Below are 26,946 nucleotides of genomic sequence, written 5' to 3'. Positions count from 1 at the left end.
TACATGTGTTACTTTAATGGTTTCGAATCATTGGTACCAGTTCTGCCGTTAATAGTTAAGTTATAAAGCCATATATATTTCAAAATGTTAAAATTGCAATAATGACGCAACAGTTAAGTGAGAGTAAGAATTTTTCAAAAATTGAAATCATTACTTATTTATTTCTTTATTTTAAAGTTAAATCCAGATAGATTACTTTTTATCCTAGAAAAATGATCTAGTTTCTATCGCTCTTCAAATACAAAATAAAAAATTGATAATCGAAATGCCTTCTATATCTCTACAAGCATTTTAAACCAAAAAGCTTTTTAGACCACAATAAGCTTCTGGAAAGCCTTTTCCCATCTCACAATACCTCCTAAAATTGCCCATTTATAACTCATGATCTTCTCCATTCGGACCAACTTCAAATGGACTATACACGAACTTTCAAATGATGTATCGCCGCCGCCAATCCCATCGAAACAAATGATGCCAATATTTAAACAAAGGAAAAACGTTCGCCAAATGTGATAGGGCATCTTTTCAAGTACCAGTTTGATCGGCTAGTCGGTCCTTTCCAAAATATGTATACATCTAAATGGCACAAGAAATAAAGCTTGTTTTCCCTTAAGGTTGGAAAAGGACAACCCATAACTCATGACATCATTCATGTTCAAGTTCTTCACTTTGTTATCAAGCGAGGTATATTTTTTTCTCCGCCAATCTTGTTGGCGCCATCCATCACTCTGTACATCGTTTTTTATCAATGTACATAATCTACTTAGTCGTAGAATACCAAAAGGAGATAGGTTCTTTTTTTGGTTGGCGCTGTCATATATTTCTTTATTATCTGACATTTCCTACGTTTAAGAATTCATCTACCTGCATTATCGATCAATTTTTGTTGGTGTTTTGACTTTCGTACAAGCCAATGAGAGTTAAGCGGCCTTTTCTCCCTTTTTTCCCAGGAAATTGCATTTTTTAAATTATACGCTTTCTTTCATTTCCCGTTATTCAAGAGAAATTTTAGTCGCTGGATTTGTAATTAATTATTCTTGAAAAGAGGCGGGTCTTCTCTTCAAAGGAAGATCAGTACTATAATATAAAAGTGGAATGGTTGTTAAATTCATTTGCTGACACTAAATACTCAATTGGAATTACTAAAATTGTCTGTCAACATTGACAGTACGACACTAAATTAGCAAAACTGATTGTTGAAGAAATACAAAATTTTGCACCGTACAAATATTTATAACAATCAAAAAGGAAAAAAATTGCGAATAGCATGTTAAAGTTTATAAGATATTATTTTGCTTTAAAAATAAATATTGAACATAAATTTTCCACTCAATTAAATTTTATCAGAAATCAACTAAAGCTTTATTAAAAACATAAATTATTATTTTTGAATCAAAAATTTTTTAATATTAGGAAATTAATTATTGTGTTAAAACATGATTTCTGTGTTAATTGAAAAAAAAATGCTATTCTGTAGAAAATATAAAAAATTCATAAAAAGTGCAAAATTTTTTCAGCGTTTGATTCCTCATTGAGGTATTGTTGGTTTTACCGCGAGAAAATATTTTAAATGCACAATGATGTTTTGGACTACTTTATAAAACTGAAGAAAAAAGAATGAACTATAGTTGAAATCTACTATTTTATTTTATTTTTTCCTTGATCTATCTGCACGTCCTCGTCGTTAATTTGAAGGTTGGCTTAAACTGAAAGACAATCAACAGCTATAGTTTGATTGAAAAACGCAAATTTACCAAGTGGCATGAACTATGAAGCTATTTTTTGGAGCAAAATTTTATTACAACTATTATTTCTTGCCAAGAACATGCAGCCATTTTCATTAAAAACAGTTTGCATATAACCGAAAACATATAAAACTCATTGTCTTCAAGCATTAAGTAAGTAGTAAACAAGCAACTCTTTTGATTAATTACATAAACCTTATAAAGTGACAAGTCAAGTTTTGGTTGCGGACTATTTTTTTTAAAACTGACTGCATTGCGGAAAATTACATCACTTATTGTAAGTAAACCACATCATAAAATAAAGTAACTAATTACTTATAAGAGTAATAATAGTTTATATATATCAAGAGAAAATATTTCTATGGAAGGTATATTTCTCATAAGATTACCAGACAGTATTTTGAGTGATGAATCAAAAGATTTCGAAGAAGGAATAAAAACAGATGAACCAATCAAACGGAGAGGGGCATGTTCAAAAGTATTCATCCAGGTTCCCCCAGAATATTTTCTTTTTTCGAAAAATTGTATGGAACAAAGAAAACTTTCCCAAAAGTAATTAGAAACGAGCCTAATTAGAGTAGGGGGTTATTAAATCCTTTGTCAGGCTATCACAGGGGAGATTAAGGAGGCTAATTTTTCTTCTCCTGATTGTTTTTCTTTAGATCGGCTACTTTATTAGCCAGTTATATGTTTATTTTTCTTTACTTTTTCTTCAATCAGTCTCAATGATTTTCGGTGAAGATGATTTGAAAAGCTCCGTTATGAGAAAGAATACTTTTTTTTTTAACTTTTACTAATTTCTATCTGTGCTGAGTGTTTGGGCACTGGAAATCAAAGGAAATATAACAAAAGTTATGTTTGATGGTAGTTTTTTTGTGTTGAAGTTTAATCTTGCTTGTTTCTTTTTTCGAATATTAGTTGTAATTAAAAATTTCGGTCTTTTGATATTTTCAATTGTAAGGATATGAATAAAAATGGCGGGATAAACGAAAATGTCTGGGCTTTTAGTTTTCTAATGAAAGAAGTTTCATCAAAAGATTTCGAATACTTATATATTCCTTTCTTATTTTGGTTACTTACATTCATAGAGACAATGCTTCCAGAACAAGCTCAAAAACAAGCAAATGAAATATCATATGTGAATATTTTAATAGGTTTACTAATGTTTAAAAATGTTTCATTACCCTCAAATATTGATGACTAAAGTTTCTAATTCTTTAAATATTAATCAATATTTTATTCTTTTATTTATCTTAAACAAGTTTGAAAAATATTAACATAGATATTATAATATTGTTTTATAAAGAAACAATGAATAGTTTAATAAAATTATTGAAGAATGTTTGAATAAATTTGTAAACTTAAATTTATATTTTGTGATGTCGTCATAAGGAATAGAAAACATATTCCGTCATAAGGGATAGAAAACATATTAAGAAAAAACTCCGAATGAAAAAAAATTACTTTATAAACTTGTTCCTTTTTTATGTAACCAAACATATGTTTTTTCATGAACAGAAAAAATTTTCGAAATTAAAAAAATTAATAATATTACCTTAATTTGTTTTCAGTATTAATTCGAATATCATTAAAGTATTCAAAAATTTAAAGTAAAGTTCACATTTTAATTAAAAATTACTATTTAAAACATTTACATACTCCTTTCTAAATTTAATGTGAGGTCAAATACTTATGTATATCAAATTCATGTGACTATTTTTTAGAGTTTTCATCATTTTAAAGTTAAAATACAAAAATTATAAAAATAAGTAAAAACAAACACATCGAAGAGCTGATTAATATTTACGACAGGAACTAAACTTCGATATAGAGAAACAATGGAGCTGAGTCATTTCACACATAATTAAAAGGTTATAATGAAATAAAAAAAAATTATACATACAGTACACGTGAATTCAATGCTTGAATTATTAAAACAGATTTCCAAAAAATACATACCTGAAAAGAAAAAGAAAACATAATGAAAATGAGTACATTTTAAAAAGCTTAAACAATCTTATATAAAAGTATTACTGCATAAATATTTCTTACATTTTTTAACGTCTTTATAATTTTTAAGGTACTTTAAGAACTTAAACAGTAAAATTATTAATTGCGTTGACATTTTTAGGTCTATTGAATCAGATTGGTGAAGTTGAATTTGATATTTATGAAGTAGAAAATTTTAAACAAAGATTTCTGTGTTAAGTAAAAGGTTTTGTGGTAAAAATAAAATTGTAATATTTAAAGTTTTGGATTTCCCTTTTCCATAGTATTGCATAATTTTTACCTTTGGCTTTAGTATCTTAAATCACTGGTTTTGTCTGATGTATGAAGCGTTTTTCCCGATCTTTTGCTTCGTTATATAAAAGTTATATCTCTTTGAAGGCATACACTGACGGTAAAAGAAGCAAATAGGAAGCAAATGAAATACATTTGATAAGTGAATTATTGTGAAAGAGTGGTAAATGTTTCCGGCAACAGAAAACTTATAACGTGTTATCTTTTTTTTTCTCTGTAAAAGTTGTTTCTCCTTAAAGATACACACTAGACAGTGAAGGCAGAAAATACAACATATTGTTTTTGATGGGGTAGTTATTGTAAAAGAGCGGCAGGCTTTTCATGCAATCGAAAACATATAATGTGATATCTTTTTTCATTGTAAAAGTTGTTTCTTTTTAAAGATACACACTAGGCAGTGAATGCAGAAAATACAACATATTGTTTCTGATGGGGTAATTATTGTAAAAGCGCGACAGGCTTTTCATGCAATCGAAAGCATATAATGTGATGTCTTTTTTGGTTGTAAAAGTTGTTTCTCCTTAAAGATACACACAAGACAGTGAAGGCAGAAAATACTACATATTGTTTTTGATAGGGTAATTATTGTAAAAGAGCGACAGGCTTTACATGCAATAGAAAGATATTTTTGAACGTGATATCTTTTTTCTCTGTAAGAATTGTTTCTCGTTGATGATTTATGATTTTTTTATGATATTAAAATCACATGAATTGATTATGGTTTTTCTCAAAAATAATAGAATACCAAAGAAAAAATAATTACATCCTTTGGTTTTATTTAGTTTTAAAACATTATAAATAGAAATTGAAAATAAGTGACAATGTTAAGGCGGTAAACATTTGCCGATTTTTAAAAACTTTACAACTATTGAAATACGAAAAAAACTGAACATTTAGTTTATTTATTTATTTTATTTTATATTTTTATAGTATGCAACAACTTAGCATTAAGACACATTTTCAGATTGATTTTTCTATGATTGGTTTTATTATAGAGGCAGAAAATTTACCTTTATCGTAAACATTTATAAAAACGGATAACATTTTTGACACTTTTCTAACTTATTTAGAATTTGAATTCTTAAACTATGTCATTTGTATCAAGTTTGAGTAGCTTATGTTTCCAAAAATAATTTTTCTGCATTTTTTGTTCATTTTTAACTTATAGTATCAAAAAATATTCGTAGCTATTTACTTCTATGTACAATATTGTTTAGTGCAATTTTGTTATTTTGAGTAAAACTGATTAACACAGAGTAAAAACACAAAACAAATACCTATTGAAGGGACATTTTATTATATTTTTATTTATAATTAATTACAATTATTGACTATGCTATAAACATAAAACAATCTAAATAAAACTTACGAGTAAACAATTTTACCTTAGTCATAAGAAAGCAATTTTATTTTGAAAACAAAACAAATTTGTTTAACTTATAAAAGTTCTTTGACTCATGGCACATAAAATATAAATATGCTAATTAATTATTCACATGTAATAAAAAGGGATACTAATTCGAAATTTTCAACATAGAAAGTTTTTTTCCTTCGTGATACAGGTGAGTCAGAAAAAAAAAGAAATAAATTCCTGCAACAATTCCCAAAAGTTCTTTCTTTACTTGCAATTACAACATTAGATGAACAGTAAGGAAAAAGAGAATTTTACGAACATCTCCTTTAAACATAAAACTGGATTCTGCATTAGCATGAGCTCAACGCCCAGAGTGCCCGGATAATAAAGTACCCGGATACTGAAACTGGCGATTATAACGTCAGATAATTATTATCATTGTCTCGTGATGCCTCATAAAAATGTCCGTTTTATTATTAAGGTGAAAATGTTCTTTTTATCCTCCTTTTTTTCCTTTTTTTGAGCTTCGCGTAACGCTTTTACCCTTTTCGTATTATCGTTGTTAAGTAAATGGAACAAAAATATTCGAATTTTTTTTAAGAGATATTTCGATGAGGAAAGTTACAAGAAAGCATTCTTAACGAAATATTTACTTTTCTTTCGTGATAAAGATAAAATATTCTAGTTTGAATTTTATGTTAATGTATGAAATTATTTGTTTTTGAACATCGGGTTTGTCTTGCACTACGTTTTATTTTTCAATCAGTACAGTTAACAGAAATGCTTACAAAGCTTAGCAATTTATTTTAAAACGTTAATGTGATAAAACTATAGTGTGATATTACTACGATATGCTATAATACGCAATTAATATTCAATAATTGTTTTTAAATATAGTATACTTATTTTACAAGCATTACAACAATGTTACTTTTTAAAATGCATTGCAATTGTATTATTTAAAACGCAAATTTAAATTATAATAAATACGTTATTTCGAATAATTAATAATTCATATCGAATAAATTTAATCCATGTATAAAGGGGGAAAGTTATTTCTACAATATATATGCAACGTTTTCAACAAAAGTTGCTTGTTTAGAGTTTTTGAAAATTTAAAAAAGAAAGTACAAAATTGTAAACAATTACGAATTTTGAAAAGTAAAAGGACCAAGGTTCATTTCGCTTAGGCAACCAAAATATTTAATAAATAACGAGTTCATAAATTACGGGTTAATGAGTATTAGTATTAATAAATTATATTAAATAAATTAAAATGATAATAAATTAAATAAATTAAAATGATAATAAATTAAATAAATTAAAATGATAATAAATTAAATAAATTAAAATTAAAATAAATTAAATAAATTAAAATTATAATAAATTAAATAAATTAAAATTATCATAAATTAAAATGATAATAAATTAAATAAATTAAAATGATAATAAATTAAATAAATTAAAATGATAATAAATTAAATAAATTAAAATGATAATAAATTAAATAAATTAAAATAAAAATAAATTAAATAAATTAAAATTATAATAAATTAAATAAATTAAAATTATAATAAATTAAATAAATTAAAATTATAATAAATTAAATAAATTAAAATTATAATAAATTAAATAAATTAAAATTATAATAAATTAAATAAATTAAAATTATTATAAATTAAATAAATTAAAATTATAATAAATTAAATAAATTAAAATTATAATAAGTTAAATAAATTAAAATTATATTTACCAGTATTAAAGATGTCAAAAAGGCTTATAAAAACTGTTTAAATAATTATTGACACTCTGAACCCTTTTAACTCTTTTACAGAGTACTAGGGTTCCACGGAACACTATTTGAAAACAGCTGGTCTAGAGTTTTAAGTTCTAATTTTTTTGGTTAATGAACTTTTAAGTTTTCTAATATATCCTATTGAAGAAAATTATTTACATTTTCACGAAATAAGACATTTTAAATATTTTGTATAACAATTGAACACAGAAAAGACACTGAGACAAATTACATGCCGTTCCGTTTTCTCATTTTCTATTCAAAATGTTTCAATCACCAAACTTTATTTCTAAAGTCCTATCCTCTAGGCATACTATAGTATCTCTTTTAGGTCAAGGGGAGAAAAGAAAAAAAAATATCCAGGGAAAAAAACTTTGAAAAAGTTCACGAATAAACGATTTGCTTTGTAACTATACGAACAGCTTCTTTAGTAGTGGATCCAAGTTCATAAATATGTGAAGCCTTTTACTTTAGGGTAAGATCTTCAAAATAGCCTGACTGAATAAGGAATAAACTTATAGCTCCCTTTCCCTAAACCTTTTACTTTTTTTCCCTTTCTCGGAGGGAAAGTAACAGCAACTATAGGGAATAACTTACAAAAAAGTGGGGGAAAAGAAACTGAGCTTGTTTATAAAACCAAACCAGCCCTTCACTTTATTTGGAACGCTCCCACTGCGCATGCGTGTTTCCCACCGTTATCATGACCCTACACTACTAAGTTCATCTAGTTTGGGAGAGTTAAGGCAGAGTCCTTGACAGTTTTGTCCTGATGAGAACGCATCAATCTTCTCTGAGTCGATGTAAATTGCTTTCCAGCAAAGGAACTTAAAGGGAAAAAATTGGCTGAAGAAAAGGGAAAAAGTAGAAAAAATTCTCTTTTTTATTCCCTTTTTTATTTGAACGTGAAAGTGAGAACTCGTCTTTTTCCATTTATTTATTTACTTAAATAAGTTCTCGTTTTTTTTTCTTCTTCTCTTCGATATGTGTTCGTCTAAACTTCTTTTTATTTCAGCTAGTTCTAGTTTTATCGGTTTCTGTGTGAAGCTTTTATATAAAACTTGTCCGTCTCCAAAAACATGGTCCTGAATAGATGACGGAGTAGCTTAAAAAGAAAAGGGAAAAACGTGTCAAAAAGTAGGGACGGTTAGGGGAAAAAAAAGTTAAAAAGTTTAGTGATACCTCTTAAAAATCCATCATGATGTGCTGGTAAGTATAAAAGTGATTTTGGCGTTTCTGTGCCAAATAAAGTATTCCAGCGCGAATTTTATTCCCCCACAAGAAGAAAAATAGATCTAAACCTAATCTAATCTAAATCTTTCTCTTATTTAATTTTATAGGATTTTAAAAACGTCTTCTTTTCAATAACCTTAAGAATAGTTGATAGGGTTTTTTCCATAAAATATTGATATTGTAAAGATTTTGATCAAGGAGCTCCATTTTTAATGTCCTTTTCCTTTTAGTAAATAGTAAAATTTTTATTTAAACTACAATACATGATTTATGCTTTTATTTTTTCTATTCTGCTATATTCTTTTAATACATTTAAATTGTCTCTGAATATTAAAAAATGTCCAAATAAATGTTCAATTTTCTTTTTCAGCTCTAAAGGGTAAGGTAACAACGAATTTGCAATTTATGGAAACCATTCCTTAATTCCTTATTCTTTTTATTTAAACTAAAATTTACTCAAACACAATGCACTCTAACCATCATTATTTTAAATATAAAATGGCTTATTTAAAGTTTCAGAAGCTGAAGAGCGTATACCATATAAAAGTTTTGCTGTCAAAATTAACATAAAAGCATTTTTTTCTTACATTTTTGAAATTTAATCCCTCTTATGGAAGTCAATTTCCTATTTTAATTCATTTATATAATTATATTTAAAGTTTCAAAAAATATTAAAAAGATTTTAAAAAAGTTTTAAAAATTTAAAGGCTATATTTAAAGTCTAAAAAGCTAAGGAACGAATTGTTCCCTCCTACGGAAGCAAATTTCTTATTTTAGTTCATTTTTTTTCTTTCTTTGAGACTGAAGATATGGAAAAATAGCACTGAATCAGTTTATTCATTGTTGTTAAACGCTTTTGAATTAATTTCTTTCCGTTGTCTACTTTGAAATCAATATTTTCTATCAAAGTATGCACGATGTTTTAAACAAAGATATTTCCTAATAAAAAGTTATTAATATTCAAAAATTAAGTTTCGATTTCAAGAGCGTTCTCTTTTTAATAGTAAATCAATGTTTTTCGAACCATGTTGAGGTCTTGTATAGATAATCGCTTCAGAAGTTTTAAAATATATTAGTTTTATTTACTTTAATTTCAATACTCTTTAAAAAAATATTGAAATTGTTACGAGATCTTTAAAAAAATATGTATTCTGAATGGCAGCAAAATTTTTAAGTGTTATACTTACTTGAGTTAAACAAGTTTAATGCAAAATAAATAATTTAATTAGTATACCCACAATAATTGAAAATCAATTATCGTTCGAATTTATCGAAAAAAGATGTTTATCGCTTTTCAAAATTTTGATCATTTTTCTAATGATTCAAAATTCTAATGATCGAATTTCAACTAGACATCTGTTCTTAAAAATACATAAATACAAGTTACGTAGTTTTATGTATGTTTAAAGCGATATTTGGCTTATTTTTTTATCGCCAATCACAATTATGCTCATTTTTCGGAACAAATGAGCCAACAGTCCTAAAATAAAACAATGAAAACATTTAAAAAATGAAATAAAAAGCAATAAAATAAAAATGATGTAAAAAGTAATTAAATAAAAAAATAAAATAAGTAAATAAAATAAAAAAATAATAAATAAAATTATAAAAATTAGTAAACTACATGTGTTAAGTAGATTTAAGATCAAATTTGGAAAAAAAAAGTATACAGGAAAAAAAAAGTGGAGCGTAGTAATTAATGAAAATCTATAGATTTTCTTATGTAATTTTAAAAGTGATGCACGCTATGTTTTCCAATTAAGGCAAGTTGCAAATCGAATGACTGTTTAGTTCACTTAAAAACACAATTTTTTTAAAATTTTTACTGCGCTTTATTATTTTTTCATTTTCATAATTTAATATTGAATATATATAGAATATATTAAAAACAGATATTCACTTATACAAATCACTGTACTTTTATAAAAATACAAATTTAAATCTATATATGACGTTCTTAGACTGTAGAACTTTCAAACTGTAGATATGGAAACATGTTCCGCACATGGGGGTTAGATAGAAGCTATCACACAAGACACGGTGTTTGACTTCGAAGGTCGCAATAACTTCAGGGCAAAACAAACTCTCCCTCCCTTCATTGCAAAATTTAACTGAAGGCAACTTGCTTATTGAACATTCGTGACCAAGAAACTGAATTGAATCTTAAGTGGAGGAACTCTGTTCAAACAAGGCCAAAACCCACGTCACTCATTGACTGAAGCAGGATGCACGAAAAATCTCATCCTCTTAGATTTCCAGAAGAGGACTCCCCCTTATCTTCGGTCCAAGAGAGGAAATGAGTTTTCCATGAGGTATGAAATGGATAAAAGAGAGAGTTGAAGGGATGCTTGGGAGGAGGTCCCTAAGAAGGGATGCTCAAGAGGAGGACTGGCGGATCGGGATGCGTGATGATTGCTTGGAAGAAAGGATTGTACCACACATTAATTTGGAAACTTCGGAAGAAAAGAGGAGATGGTTTGGAAAGATAGAGCTCATTCGAGCATCCTGCATTCTTATTAGATCTTTGCTTCGCAACTTAACATGACGTCAGAACAGAATGTTGCAAAAACTTTACTCCAGATCTTTGGAATTGTTGAAAAACGTTTGAAGTGGTTCCAACAATATATTCTTAATATATGTATTCTTTTCATTGATATTTTCGAAATACAATTTTTTTTCGTAAAAAAAACGGCTATTCATTTTCAAATTAGAGTTATTTAATAATTATAGTTTTTGTAATATAGTATATAATATTATTCATCTTCCCACAATTTTAAATACAGTCGAACGTCTATTTCACGAACTTCCATTTTGCGAATTTTTTCAAGGAACCAAGAACATTTTGGAAATTTCTTCGTAAAATAGCTTCCAAATAGCGAAGTAAATTTTCTATTTAATGAAATATTCTTGGAGATCCACTTCCCCTATTTCCAAAAATTATTTCAGAACATTTCAAACTTGTTAACGCATTTTATGGGGGAAATGACCTTGAGTTGATTTTCGAAGCCACTTAAGTTTTAGAGAAAGCAGTAAAATCCCTTTCCCTTTTTGTTTACATTTCAAACGAAAAGCTCAGACAAAATTAACGGATTTTATCAGTCGCAATTAAATTAAACACATGTCGAACTGTATGTTTAAAATTACTTTATATTGCATTTACTTTATTAAATTATTAATTTATTACTTTATTGAATTTTATTAAATTAATGTACTAAAATTACTTTATGCAGTTATAATTTATACAGCAAATAAATACAGCTATAATTTTATCATAAATTTAGCTTTTTTTAGCATGATGTGTATGTAAAATGATAGTGTAACATTGGATAATGTTTTGCTCTATTCTTGCTTTCCATGCAGATTTCATTTATGGCTAAAATTTATAAAATAAATACTAGATGCTAGTTTATAAGAAAAGGGTGTAACAATTGCTATTTTAATTACGTCCAGTGTTTATGAATTTAAAACCAGTTTTGTGTTGTTTAAGTATTTCAAAAGGTGATTTTCTATTTAACGAATTTTCCACATAACGAACTTACTATCGCGATTTAGAAACCTCGTCAAATAGATGTCTGACTCTAGTTTAATTGTCAAAAAACGATATTTCTCAAACTTTTTTTGGAAAAAAAAAGAATATGTACACAGTGCACAAAATGTAAAACGGACCACCCTGAATGACTTCTGATCTAATAATTGGATCTTCACGCTCTAGGACTCAATCTTAATGGTTCGAGCCATACTAATTAATTAGAGCAAACGATATTTCAAATAACAAAATTGACTTTTTCTGGATAAATATACCTTTTTTTGGATAGATACTCATTTCTAACCCCCAAAACATTGATGGTAGCTGAAATCTGGGAAATATGGTCTTAATAGTTTAATTGGAAGAGAAGTCTAAAGTTTGGTCCCATAAATGTTAATTTTACATTTTGCGAATTTCACCATTTCTCCAGAACTTTTTAAGTGAACTAAAAATAATTCCCCACAGGTATAAAAGTTGTTAACTCAAAGAAATTTCAAGTAAAAAATAACTAGCTTTTAATAAGTTTTATGTATTTTTTAAATATTTTTTTCAATAATCTTAAAAGTATGAGTTGTAAGGTATGAAATTGGTTACATGATTTTAACACTCTAATTTTAAATGACGAAATGACGTTTGAGTGAAATTGGTCGATTAGCTCCTAGAAAATCTAATTTTAAAAATGGTATATATTTTTTAACAAAATGTATGCAAACAAAATAACAAAACATGTGATAAAAAAATAAAAACAAAATTTTTTTCTCACAATTATTAAATGAAATTTTCAAAAAAATTATTAAAAGTTATATTTTGCATCGAATTATTGCTGGATAAATGAATTTTATAATTGTGTGCAATAGTTTTTCAATTCGCTTAGTAAGTTCTATAGAAATGGTGCAATGTGCAAAAAGTAAAATAAACATTATAAGGCCCAAACTTTGGAGCGCTCTCATGACCAAACTATTGGGACTATATTTCCCAGATTGCGGCCACGCTCTATAGTTTGTGGGTTAGGAATCCAAATCCGTAAAAAAAGGCATGTTTTTTTTCAGAGAAAGTACATTTTTGTGTCTGACTTCGTGACTTATTAAAATATCCTGTGCACTAATTAATTAGAATATTTCAGGTCACCCTCATGAACCTCTAAGATACAGTACAAGAGCGTAAAGATTCGATTATTAAATCATAAGTAATTCAGGGTAATAATTTTTTTAGCGCACTGTTCATACACATTCAGGCTTGTGCATACTGCACATACATAACCAAAGCTTTCTACTGAACTGAGCGGTACATCTGATGTATATATTTTAAGGTAAATGACCTACCATTTTTTTTTTAATTAAGGCGGTAAGTTTTGCAGTCTTGTATAATGGAACTTGTTCGTTTGCGGAACGAATTTTCAGATACACCTAATACAATCGACATAAATAGTTTTGTCACTTGAAATTTATATATAATTTAATATTAATATATAGAAAATTTGTCAAAAATCATTGAAAAACATACAAATTAAATACCGTTAAATCGAACGTTAAATGATATACTGTTCGTCACATTTTTTATTTAAAAATACAGATAAAAATATTTTTTTTTTACTTTTATATTTTTATCTTAAAAATGATCTGAGTGATAGGGCACTGGAAAGAAGACTTTAGAAAGAGATGTATAGGAATTGAATTGCAAAATAATTTATCGTAAAAAGTAGCCTGAGAGCAGGATTTATTTTCATTCCGCATTCATTCTGTCATTCCGCAATAATTCATTTGTTTATTCACACATATATGATTCATTCCTACACAGAATTATTTCTCATTAAGTTCTCACAACTGCAGATGCATGTTTTAAATGATTTACTCTAAACCTGTGATCAATTGGGGAAACAACAATAATATAATTTTTCTTTTGCATTAATATTCCAGTAATAACTAGAGCTTTGCTGAAATATATCTAATATGTAGTTTTACACCACTGTTCCTTACAAGCGATGCCTTATCTTCTTAACTCTTCATCACAAAGGTTTAGCAATGAAGGATTCGTCCATGGTCATTAAAATTGAAGGAACGCCTCTTCCCGATCGGGGAGCTGATCTGAGATTTGTTCTCTTTCAGAAAAGGAGAGCAAGATTAGAATCCCTTTCATTCATTCGAAGAGTTCCTTCGAAAATTCCGTTCGAATGACTGCATCTTATTTGCTTTCGAAGAAAATCTTCGAAAGAGATTCTAAAGTTTGTCTGGATTATCGCACGATTGGTTGCTTCTACGTTTAGATTTGGGAAATGAGGAAAATATTTCGGCTAAACATTCTTTTAAGTTGTATTGCTCTGAGCTAGAAATACTTCATGCATATTCGTATCGTTAAACAAGAGGACAATGATGGATTTTCAGTTATTTTTGGAGGAATGGAAAATTTCTCATGAAATCCATGTCAATATTTACACATTTATAATATCTAATATAATGCTACGTAAATAAAGATTAGTTACTGAAGATTATGCTACCTGTTACTAAAGATTAATTTGAGATATAATATTTAAAATAAATGAGATTTTCTTCGCATTGATAATAAAAATTACAAGGAAAACATACGAAGTACAGGTAAGCAAATTCGAAAGTTATATAGCCAATCTGGCTAAAGGCATGACAGTATCTTCGCAGCGTGTGTGCAAAATAAAATATTATCTTATTATGTAATTAGATATATTATTTACGCGTGTTAGATATTATATTAGTTATACATATTAGATATTACATTATTTACACATATGTTGTTGTTGTTGCTTATCCCCTATCTAGAGCCCTAGACTAAGTCCAGAAGATCATGTTGCACAAGGTGCTGATAGGTAATCTGAGGTATCTGGTACCAATCGCTCACCAACTGGTCCTGAAATTCCCTCACATTGCGAGGAGGTAGCGTGGCAGCACGAATTTGGTTTTCTAAGTAGGACCACAAATGCTCTATTGGATTAAGGTCAGGTGAATTTTGGGGCCAAGATATGACTTGAAAGTCACTGGAATGTTCCTCGAACCAATCCATGACTATTCGACCCTTATGACATGGTGCATTATCCTGTTGGTAAACACCATCCCCCGAAGAAGAAACTGTTGCCATGAATGGGTGAACTTGGTCTGCAACTATGTTCAAGTAGCTTACAGATCTCAGGGATTGTTCTATGAGGATTATGGGTCCTAATGTGCCCCATGAAAACACTGTTCCTGGCAAGAAACCATGAAAACCTGGGCGAGCCCATTGTTATAGATGGAGGGTGGTCATAATGCAATGGCTCTTCGGCGTATAGTATGATGCTACGAGAATAACGATCAATTTCTGAAGATTGTACTACTTATTATCAAAGATTAATTTGATATATAGTTTTTAAAATCAATAGGCCTTTCTTCATGTTGTTAATAATGTAAAATGGAAAAACATGCGAAGCACAGATGAGCGAATACGGAAGTTAAATGGCCTATCTGACAAATGGTAAGACAATAAAGAGTGACGGTATCTTTGCATCACGTGTGGCAAAACACACATTATCTAATTACATATCATATATTATATTTTTTACACGTTTATCTAATATAATGCAACGAGAATAAATATCTGTTACTGAAGATTAAACAACTTCTTAAAAAAGATTGATTTGAGATATAGTATTTAAAATAAATGGGATAAAGTAAAATGGAAACACATACAAAGTAAATTCGAAATATAAATGGCCTATCTGGTCAAAGATATGACAAAGTAGAATGACAGTACTTTGCAACTCTTGTGGCAAAACAGAGATAAATTTCTAATTAAAGTGATTTTAGCAGCTTATTCTTGTTTTCAGAATTCAATTGCAGGCATATACATATCTAAATTAAATTTATGCACTTTATTATTGTGAAGCAATTTGAGCTACTTCACATTGGATTTGGAGATATATTCATAAAATTATGCATTTCTAATATGAAAATTTCGTACTCCTATTTTGAGAATAGTGAAAGGGAAGTTTTGAGTTTCAAACTCCCAGACAAGAACTATAACTAACTTTAAATATTTTTATATAAAATTTACCTTTATAAAAACGAATATTTTCATAATGAAAGTAAAATGAAAAAAATGGTTCTTATGCATTTTGTTGGTTGATTGGTGTCGTATCCTCTATTGAATTATATCTCATGGCGTGCTTGAATAGTCTTTGCTATCTCGATGGCAATAAATGAATATAAATATTCTTCTGTAGGGCAGTTTAAGAGGTGAAGGCTTGCAGCGACTGCAGGACAGTTAACATGATATGGTGTGTTTTTAACTGCCCTGCAGCTGCCACATTACATTTTGTGGGGAGCGTAAAAAACTTTTTAACTATTTTCAATTAAGAATAGTTTAGAAGCTTTTTTTAGCTTAAGTCAGTAGAGCTTAAATGTGGTAATAGTCACTGATAATATTATGTTAATAAGTACCTAATATACAAACATAGGTAGGCAGTATAGGTATCAGCACTGTGGTATTAGGGTTTTACGGTCTCTAAAACGCATAAGTACTAAAACGATTGGTGAAATTAAGGAACATCCTTTATAAATTGATGATGATTCGAATAACTTTAAAACAAAACACAGACGCCAAACCTGTGTGAGACCTAAATACGTGTAAAAAGACTCTTATTTCTTTACTTATGAAATTTCTCTAGCCACTTCGTAGGTTTTCTCAATGCAGGATAGAGAAAGCTCCTTCTTAAGTCTTCTGCCAACTAGAAACTTGCATTTACTCTATTTCCCTTGTTAGGGAAAAAACGAAGCCTTAAATCCCGTTGTTGGAAATCAACGAGCGTATTTCCCCTTCTTTTCGATTTATAGATCGAGGTTTTTTTTTTCTTTAGTTTTTTCTTTTTTTATTTCTATCGATAAGGCTGCTGATCACAATAGCGTCGATAGATAACAAGGGATATGTGTGCCAGAGAGAGAGAAAGGGCGAAAAAGGAAACTGGAAAGGGATAAAGCTATTAAGTGGAAGATGAAGTTATATTGGAAGGGATGAAGTGTCATTTACTACAAGGCTTTAGTGGTTTCTTCCATATCTATTGCTTTTCCCGATCCTTCGCTCAGCCATGTAATCTTCCCTGTCTCTCATTCGCTCCAGGAAAACTCAATCCCATAAGAGTTACACGTAAACTAAAAAAAAATATATATTCATCTGTTTTTTTTTATTAAATTGATAAAAAGAATTAAAAACTGACCTTTTTTCCTTTACCACTTTTTAAAATCGTTTAAATAACATCTTTGAGTAAGATAGTTCCCAAATAGCAAGAGACCTTACAGCAAACATATTTGTGGTTTCTAAGAGATTGACTGGTTTTTACAGAGGAAAAAATTTTACTATGCCAAAACATTCCTTCTTTAGATTGAATAAATGCACTATATGGCGCCCGTAGGCTGAGTGGTAGCGCTCTCGTGCCATAGGTCCTGTGTTCGATCCTCGGGCCGCTCAAGGTTGACCCAGCCTTTCATCCCTTCAGTGGGTCGATAAATGAGTACCAAGCATGCTTGGGAACTAAACAATAGGGATTTCGTGTTCGGCTGACCACCTGACCGGAACATGTGCTCCTGCACCCCAGATCCCAAGGTCAAGAAAACTGAGATGGGCACAGTAGGCCTTGGCCCTCTATGCGCCGCAGAGTTTAGTAGTAAAGGCACTATCTAAATCTTGATAGCAAAATATAATTTCTTAGTTTTTATTGCAAACCTTGTTTTTGAACTTTTTTTCCTATTTATATTAAGAAACATGGTGTTTTAAAGCACTTTCGCCAAGACAAATACCCGCCAGAGTTCAAGTACCTTACACTTAGAGCAAAGCCTTTATTTTTAAACTATATACGCCATCTTGCCGTGAAGAATTATCTGGAATTCAGAACGGGCAAATAATTTAATTATTTTGAAAGTTATTATTTTTTTTTTCAATGGCCGATAGAGTTTTTACAGATAGAAGCTTTAGAAAATAATGTTCACTTTTACGTACCTGTTTGAATTTCGTAAAAAAATCAGAATAAAAGAGAGCTTGAGAGAAATACGAAGGAACTTTACTTTGTTATGTAACCCCCTGACTGTTTTGCTCGCAAAAAGTCATATTTTAACACGCAGTCTTTCTTGATTCAATTTGCACAGCATAACTAATGGTTTTCCCATTTTATTAGGTGTTGAAATAGTGTATTGGGGAGAAGATTTTGCCTATTTGCGAAACCGCAAGTGATTTAAACTAACTCACATTTTCGGTAAACGAAAAGAAAGAAATAGAAAAATTTACTCTCGTTTGAAAAGTATAGGTTTCTAGATCGTTGATTCGTCAAATGTGTAATTTATCATTTTGCTGTAATTAAAACTATCTGGTAGCAATATATGAATCAAAAACCAAATGACGGGATTCGAATTTGGATTGTTTGTGTCGGTTGCTTCTTGCTTAACGCGGTGATATTGTGATATCAAATACAACACTATTGCGGTTTTAATACAAGCAAACTAAAGCAGTGATGAAAATGAAAGCCTGACATACAAAAATGGAAGAGATTAATTGCCGAAAATATTGTTTTTAATCACAAGAATTATAGATCACTTGCGAAAAAGATGAAATTTAGATCACAAAAAGAGAAGACCTATTTTTTTTTGGTTTCTTGGGAGCTATATACGTTTAACTTGGACTCAAACCAACCTGATTTAGTTTCAAAAAGGATAGAAGAATGCGTGTTTTATTGTAATTATTGTAATGAATCAGCAATTTAATCATTAATGTGCCTCAAAAGCAATGTTTAAAAATAAGACCTTAAAATAAGACCTTTGGAAAAGTAGATTAACTAGCCAAAGTAGGATACTCCAGTAAAATTTTATTTGTAAAGAGTAGTATTAATAATGTACGTATAGAAAGGAAAACTATGCAAAAACGTAAAATATTAGCAGTTAAAGTGACGTAAATTTCGAGAAGAATTTTTTAATTCGATATCTACGTTTTGATAGGATTAATGAGAGGTAAAAAGATATTTCAAGTATAAAATTTTACAAATACGAATAGTTGAAACTTCATTCGAAAAAAATTGCAAAGATAGAATAAAACAGCCATCGAACAAATACTTAAAATCAGCTTTCTTTACACTTCCTAACAAACTAGAAGAAATGCTTTATGTATGCTAACATGAAATTTAAAAACATGAAAAAGTACATATTTAATGACTGTTTTAAAAATATATTTTACACCAAAAAAATATTTTTTAGAAAAAAAAATAAAAACGAAAAATTTTAGCAAGATTTAAATATATACGATACTCAATATCAAATTTCTAATTTTCTTTTTTAAAAATTCTCATTATTTAATTTGCTTCTTTTTATTGAAATAAAGTTTAATAAGCAGAAAAACAAGAACAAATAATGAATAGAACAAACACTGACTTCATATCAAATGAATTTATTCTTTTTCTTATGCAACATGTTAGCAAATTCATTTATCAAGAAAACCCATTAATTTTATTAATGAAGACATTGTATTACTTCATTAAAACGATAGCTGTTTTTTTTTCTCAGGGAATAGATTTTTTTTCTGGTAATCAGTTTATTGAAATATTTTTCGCTTGACAATTTTGCAAATTACATGTGAGTATTCTGCTGATTGAGATAGTATATTTGTACATTATAACTAACAATCGAAAAAATTGAAAAATAATAAAACACAATTAAGTATGTATATTTCTGAACTTTTATGCAAATTATCCTCATTTATATTCGTTAACAAATTGTATCGACTTAAAAGAGATACTTATTTAGCTGAGCTTTATTTTTTCTCAAATCATATGAAACTCGAAATGCTCTGAAAAAAAATTTACGAATTGATACCAAATCAAAAATTAGAGTATTTTAAAGTTTTTTATCGAATGGTATTATATGAATTGGATTTATTAATTTATTTGCAAACAACAAAACGTGCTTGTTAGAATTAACCTAATAAATTTATTATTATTTTTATTGCTCTTAGTTCCTACTCTATTTATATTTCTCTTCCCTAGGTTAAAATACCATCGAAATATTTAACCTTTTTTTGATAACGAAACAAATAATATGTTTATGCTCTTTTAAATATGCAAAATACCTATTAAGAGAAAAACTCTAATAAAAAAAAAATTTGAAACTTTTTTCTTCTCTTTGTGTTCCAATACAGTAGGGGAGAGTAGGATCATTTGTAACAGGGTACGATTATAACAGAGCAAAAATTTCGAGTGTCGGGTTCTAGATTTGGTTCCTAGGTGGCACATAAAGTGTATTTATTAATTCTACATGTACACCCCTGCTGGCAACCATTTTTATGTACTTTTGAAAGAGTTACATCGCAAAAGATACGCTACGTAAGTACTTTTTTTGGTATTGGAATATTATATTGTAACAAAGTAATTTTGTTTAAACAAAAAAAAAATATTACCCGAAAATGTAAGTGGACACCTTAATTAGCATTTCAATAAAAAAATTAGTTTTCTTAATTAACTAGCATTGTTTTTAACAAATGAAGCTGAAATGGCGTCTTGGGGACGATTGTAACAGCTGAAAATAAATAATCTTATGTTTACAAACCATTACTTAACTCTTTAAGAACCACCAATAGTTTCCTATATCTTTTATATTTTGTTGTACGTGCATTGTTTTATTTGTCTCCTTTCACAGCATAAATTTAAATTTTTAACCCTTTAAAGTTAAAAGTTTAACTCTTTAGGTCACAGCTCATTATTATTTTTGCCCCTAAAATATGATTACTATTTTGATCAATAAAAAATATTTCACAACTATGATAATATGTATAATTAACTATGTTTTAGTTGAATTTATGAACTGTTACAATTGACCCCGTAAGTGGGGACAATTGTAACAAGTGCACGACTGTCAAAAATTGTTAATAACTAATATAATAACATTTAAAATAAGATATCTATTTTTTTTTCTAGTAGAGGATAGTCTACTTTACTCGTCTGTCAATTAATACTAATAATATATTGGATTTTTTGTTAGTTGAAAATAGTTAAGTAAAAAATGTTACAATTGACCCCACTCTCCCCTATCAATCATCAATATCTTCATAAACCACAATAAGACCACACTCCTTGTTCTTATTGCTACCCAACCCCCTTGATTGCTACTCATCATTGGGTTGATATTTTAAAGGTCAATATTTTCCGCAAAGTACACTTTATTAATAAAATGCCTAATTTTATGTACCAACGGTTTTATAATGATGGTAAAAATGGACGATTGCTTGGAATTGAAAAATATTCAACTGTATTTGAAAAAAAAATTGAACTAGGGAATGTAAACTTAACTGTGACTTAATAAGAAAAAAGTCAGGTTTGGTAGTTCTATTCGTTTAAGAGATTTCTAGTATTATAACACTTAAAATGGAATATATATTTCCACTTTCTCGAGTTTAGTCTTAAAAATATAAAAAGTTTAAATACAAAATTTACTTTTTTTGACATCAAATCAATGGCAAGTTTATGAAATAAAAATCTCGAGATGAATAAATTTGCACACAACAATGGATAAATAATCGTTATTTAATGCATAAAAAAGGAGAAAATTCAGGAAAAAACACTTAAAATTGCAATAACTTTCGAACAGATTTGAATTTTAAAAAAATATCTCGTGCCATTTTCACTAGTGAAAATGGCTTTTTTAGCACATCAAATTGTAACGAACTCATTAGTTACCTTTTATTGGGCTTCTGAGCGACCCAAGTGATATTTTTGACTACAAGTGTAACTGTTAATAATTCTCAAGCTAATTATTTAATCTCAATTTACTTTTTATTTACTATCTTTAGATTTCTCTACACACCTTTTTTAATTTCAAATTTCAAAGTATATTAGGATTTTGAAACAAAATATAATGCTTTGAATATTTATAAACAGCAACTGAAGCATTGGTTACGAGATTTTATTATAGAGAAATAATTGAAATCAGTATTTTAATTTTATATTTTTGATTATTAACCCTCATAATATTCACCAACTTAAACTATTAGTTAACATAATTTGTTAAAGAAAATTCATGGATTTATCTTGCGACTAAGAAAATTTTCAAAAAATATCTGGCATGAGCTTATAAATAAAAAAAATAATAATATTAACATTGAAACAATATTACGCAATGTTAATGTCAAACCATTTTTAGAAATATTACGCTATGTTAATGTCAAAACATTTTTAGAAATATGAAGCGTTATTAAATTTAATCGACAATGAATACACTAATGGAATTGGTAAATATTACTTTAAATACTTAGGCATGTTAAATATTTATAAATTAATTGCATACAATAATAGAAAAAAGTTTTTGTCTACTTAATTTTTTAAGGATTAAAATAATGGAAGAATGATTAAAAAACTGTATAAACTCTACATAATATGAAAGTAATTCTGAAATTAAAATCACACTAACACGAATAATCCACGTCTGAATTGTTTTAATTCTACTTCTTTTGCAGCCTTGACTGATGCAACAAACTAAATACAAATAACTATAATCATATAATGCATAAATGCGTAAATCCAAAAACTGACAAAGGCGAAGAGCAACATTTTAGAAAGCAAGAGAAATAAAAAGGATCGTAGCATGAATAATCTATGATCATATTGTTTTAATTCAACTTCCTTTGCCGCTATGGCTGATGCAACAAACTAAATACAAGTACTATAATCATATAATGCAGAAATGTGTAAATCCAAAAACTAACGAAGGCGAAAAGCAACATTTCAGAAAGTGAGAAAAATAAAAAGGATAGTAGCATGAATAATCCATGATCATATGATCATGGATCATGTTTTAATTTAACTTCCTTTGCCCCTATGGCTGATGCAACAAACTAAATACAAGTAACTGTAATCATGTAATCCAGAAATGTGTGAATCCAAAAACTAGCGAATGCGAAGAACAACATTTTAGAAAGTGTGAAAAATAAAAAAGATCGTAGCATGAATAATCCATGATCATATTGTTTTAATTCAACTTCCTTTGCGCTATGGATAACGCAACAAACTAAATACAAGTAACTGTATTCATGTGATTCAGAAGTTTTTAAGTATTCAAAAACGAACGAAAGAAAAGAGTAAAATTTTAGAAAGTGAGTGAAAGAAAAAGAATTGTAAGAAAAAAATTCTATTTTAGAAGAGAAAGAAATCTGGATGATGAAAGATGAAATAAAAACCTGTTCAGATGGCAAAAATAAGCGAAAGGATTTTGCGGTGAAGACTCTCTTACAGTTTCTTCTCTGAATGTTTCCTAGTTCATTAAACTTTCAGGGCATAGTTATGTACCTGCAATAAACAGAAACTGCCTTCCGAATAGAAGCGGAATATGTCAATAGCGGCTTTCTATGTTTTCATTCGTGAATGTAAATATTTACATTTCGATTTTCAAATAGATTATTAAAAACATATTTTTGATTCGGAATAATTCTTATGATTCATTCAGAATCTTTAATGATTCGCCATGTTTTCCTTTTTAGAGTACATATTGTCATTTTTAATTTTATGTTTTTTTAAATCGTATTTTTAATTAAGACTGATTCTAATGAATTATTTTGAATCATTCAAGTTTTTTCATATTTCCATTTTTCAGTAATGACATTTCCACATCGAGGAAAAGAATATGGTCAAAAATACCAGAATATGGTCCAATTTTTGCGTGTTTCTGGCTCTATGGGAACAGCAAAATGCTCTGTAATATTTACCGAAGATCTTCGGTAAGGATTTCGGTAAAATTAACTGTAAAATATGGTTTGATAATCTTTTGTAAATTTTAGTAATTTCATCATGATACCTTGGAGCATGGTATAAAAATAATTTATTTGGTTAAATTTACTTATCAGTTTTGTATTTTTTTACGAAGTGCGTGGTAACAAAAGTATAATTTGAAAAACCAGCATTTTCGGTAAATATTTATTATATGATCAAAAGCAACAAACGAGTGGTTAAAATACCGTATATTTTGGCTTTATTAACCAAAATTAAGTTTTTGCTTTAATTTAATTTTTTTTTAAATAGCAGAAATGTTATTACCATACAGTACGGTAATTTTATCAGAATATTTTTCCCGAGCAATTTGAATGGGTTTTGTTTGAACATACTTTTAGTTCACAAGTGATCTTATGAACAATTCCGAATCATTTATGCTTTCTCAAGACATCAAAAGGAATTTTGTATCAAAGCTGTGTAAAAACGAGAAAAATTCAAAATTGGCACAATGTACGACACACTCTTCTTCATATTAATTGGAAACTTATTTCAAAGCTGTGTGAAAAAATAAAGTTAAAATTTGTTCTGCTGTACAACACCATCTCCCCTAAATATTAATTGGATCTCATCTGAAGCTAAAAAAAATTCAAAATTGGTCTAAAGTACAACTAATTAAACTTTAAGTTGTGAAAAAAAAGTTCAAAACTGGTCAAGGTATGTCACTTTGCCCTGAAAATTTATAATGAAACATTTCAAATCTGTGTAAAAAAAGGTAAAGTGATCCAGGGTACAACATATTAATTGGAAACATATGAAAACAAAAAGGACTACAGCACAGTTTGTTGGCAAAAAATTTTGAAAATGTACGCTTTATGCAAAAAAAATGCTCTTTTAAATTTACACAAATAATTCCAAATATAAGAAAGCAGACTAAAACCAAAGACAGGAATATAATGAATGAGCTATCAGACTATCACTTTTAGAGCTTCATGCAGAACATATTTCATAAAGCGCAACTCCTTTGAAAAATGTTTCTTCTTTTTTGGCACTCTAAATAATTTAAATTGATTTCCGATGAGCAAGAAAATCTTAATCATTCAAGAAATGACATGTCTGCGTCGTAACATTAAGACTTAATCCACCTTTCTTGCTACTCTAGTCCCCTGTTGGGCATGAAGACAAAATAGAAAAGAATGAACTGCCGAAAGAGGAAAAAAAAAGAAAGAAAACACTTTTAGAATTTCATTTATTTTTCGACTATTCTGCATCCCAAAAGAACTAGAAAGGAAGTTTCCAATTCGAATGTTTATGAAATTACCCTCCCTTCTACACCCACCCTTGAGAGAAAGGGGGAGAAAAGGTGAGAAAATTCTAACGACGAGACGAGCCTTTTCAACTACTGCATCACACCTACCCTTTCCCTCCTTTTTGTACTTGCATTCCAGATTTTTTTTTATTCCCCTCATTCTTCTTCCAACCATTCTTCTTTCATTCGCACACCTTCCGGAAATTTTAGGGACTGTACAGAGAAATCCGAATCCTATTTTGTTTCTACTTTCGAGCAATCACACAAGAGAAATGACGCAAGTCTCTTGTTACACTACAGGAGATTTGCGCGGGAAACGAGTTGAGTTGCAGGTAAATGAATGCAAATAAGAATGAATTACATTACGCAGACGATAAAAAGACGCATGATTCTACAGCTATTGGACTTCTATTCGGGAAGGTCTTACTTACCTAGAAGAGTGAAATAATGAATAGAGACAACCATGATGGTAAATTCTAGAAACTCCGTTAATTTGCTTGTTAATATATAAAAGTAGAAACTTAAATAATTATATATATATATATATACAACCCTTACAACGTAATTCCATAATTGAAATATTAAGGGCTGAACAAAGAAATCGAAAGCCTATTTTATTCCTATTTCGAACAAAAGATGCTAGTCTTATTAAACTAGAGAAAATTTGAGCGGAAAGCAAGTTGAGTTGCAGGTAAATGAAAGTAAATAAGAATAAATTACATTATACAGATGATTAAAAGACCCATGATTCTACGGTTACTTAGCTAGCAATCGAAACTGTCTGCCTGGAAGCATTTCTTGTCTAGAAGAGTTAAATAAAATATAAAGACTATCGTAATAGTAAATTCTAAGAGCTTCATTAATGCAATTGTTAATATATGGAAATAGAAGCTAAATATTTATATGAAACCATTAATAATTGATAAATTAGAGGCTAGACAGGGGAATCCATATCCTTTTTTGGTTTTACTTACAAAAAACACTAGTCTCTTGTTAAACTAGAGAAAATTAGTGAGGAAAACGAGTTGAGTTGCAGGCAAATGAATACAAGTAAGAAAGAATTACATTAATCAGACGAAAAAAAAGTAGCATGGTTCTATAGCAATTGGGCAACCATTCGAGACTGCCTTATTTGCCTAGAAGAGTTGAATAATTTATCAAGACAATCGTGATGGTAAGTTCTAGGCACTTCTGCATTTGCTGATATATCAATGCAGAAGTTCATTTGATACCTACATCAAACCACTGATCTATAATTCAATAAAAATGCAGGATGACTTTAAATTTGCATACCTCTAAGTTTAAAGGTTCATAAATCATCAAAAAATGCATTGAATTTCAATTTTCTTCTCAGAGACATCAATGAACAGTGTTTGAAATGTATTGCAATCACTATAGGGAATTTCATGTTGAGAATCTTTGGGTTTTCATTTGTGACAATAATTCACAATACTTCATTTGTGAATCTTTGTAGTTCAATGCATTTTTATGTTGTTTTACTGGGAATATGTCGAAATATGATATTGCTGAACTCACTAAAGACTTTCGCAAGAAACATCCTGATGCAGGTGATATGATTATGACAATAATTCAAGGAGACCCTGATGATGACAATAATTCAAGGACATCCTGATGATAACAATAATTCAAGGACATCCTGATAATAACAATACCTTAGAGACTTCCTGATGATAACGATAATCAAAGGACTTTCCAAAAAAGGACAATAATTCAAGGATGAAAGATGACTAATTCACCATCCAAAAGTAACTGGATCAATAGCTAACACATAGAGGGCGGGATCGTACCACATTTTAAAGGACAAAAACCTGAGAGTAGTTGAAATAAAGTTTCTGCCTTCGTTGATGAAAAGCATAAGAAGATTCGTAGCAGAGTAATGGAAAAGTGGCACTGCGTTTTGTAACACTGAAAAACGTTTTTTTTTTTTCTTTTTTTTT

General features: G+C 28.8%; 2 protein-coding genes across 9 annotated transcripts in view; both read right to left on the bottom strand.

Moving 5' to 3' along the window:
• Positions 1-26,946, bottom strand: part of LOC107456607 (CUGBP Elav-like family member bruno 3) — a 713,873-nt gene that overhangs the window by 575,741 nt on the left and 111,186 nt on the right. The window lies entirely within an intron of this gene.
• The window catches only part of LOC107456609 (CUGBP Elav-like family member 4), a 550,694-nt gene continuing 526,150 nt past the window's right edge, over positions 2,403-26,946 (bottom strand). The window contains exon 3 of the mRNA XM_087167037.1: positions 2,403-3,704. Within this exon, the coding sequence (XP_087023163.1) occupies positions 3,639-3,704 (66 nt within the window). The 3' untranslated portion in view covers positions 2,403-3,638. The remainder of the gene's footprint in view (positions 3,705-26,946) is intronic.

Source organism: Parasteatoda tepidariorum, chromosome 1 (genome assembly GCF_982258835.1).
Source record: "Parasteatoda tepidariorum strain Cologne lab strain chromosome 1, Ptep-v5.0, whole genome shotgun sequence".
In the NCBI taxonomy this organism is placed as follows: domain Eukaryota; kingdom Metazoa; phylum Arthropoda; class Arachnida; order Araneae; family Theridiidae; genus Parasteatoda; species Parasteatoda tepidariorum.
The sequence above is the reverse complement of the archived record's forward strand: the minus strand, read 5'-3'. Positions and strand labels throughout refer to the sequence as shown.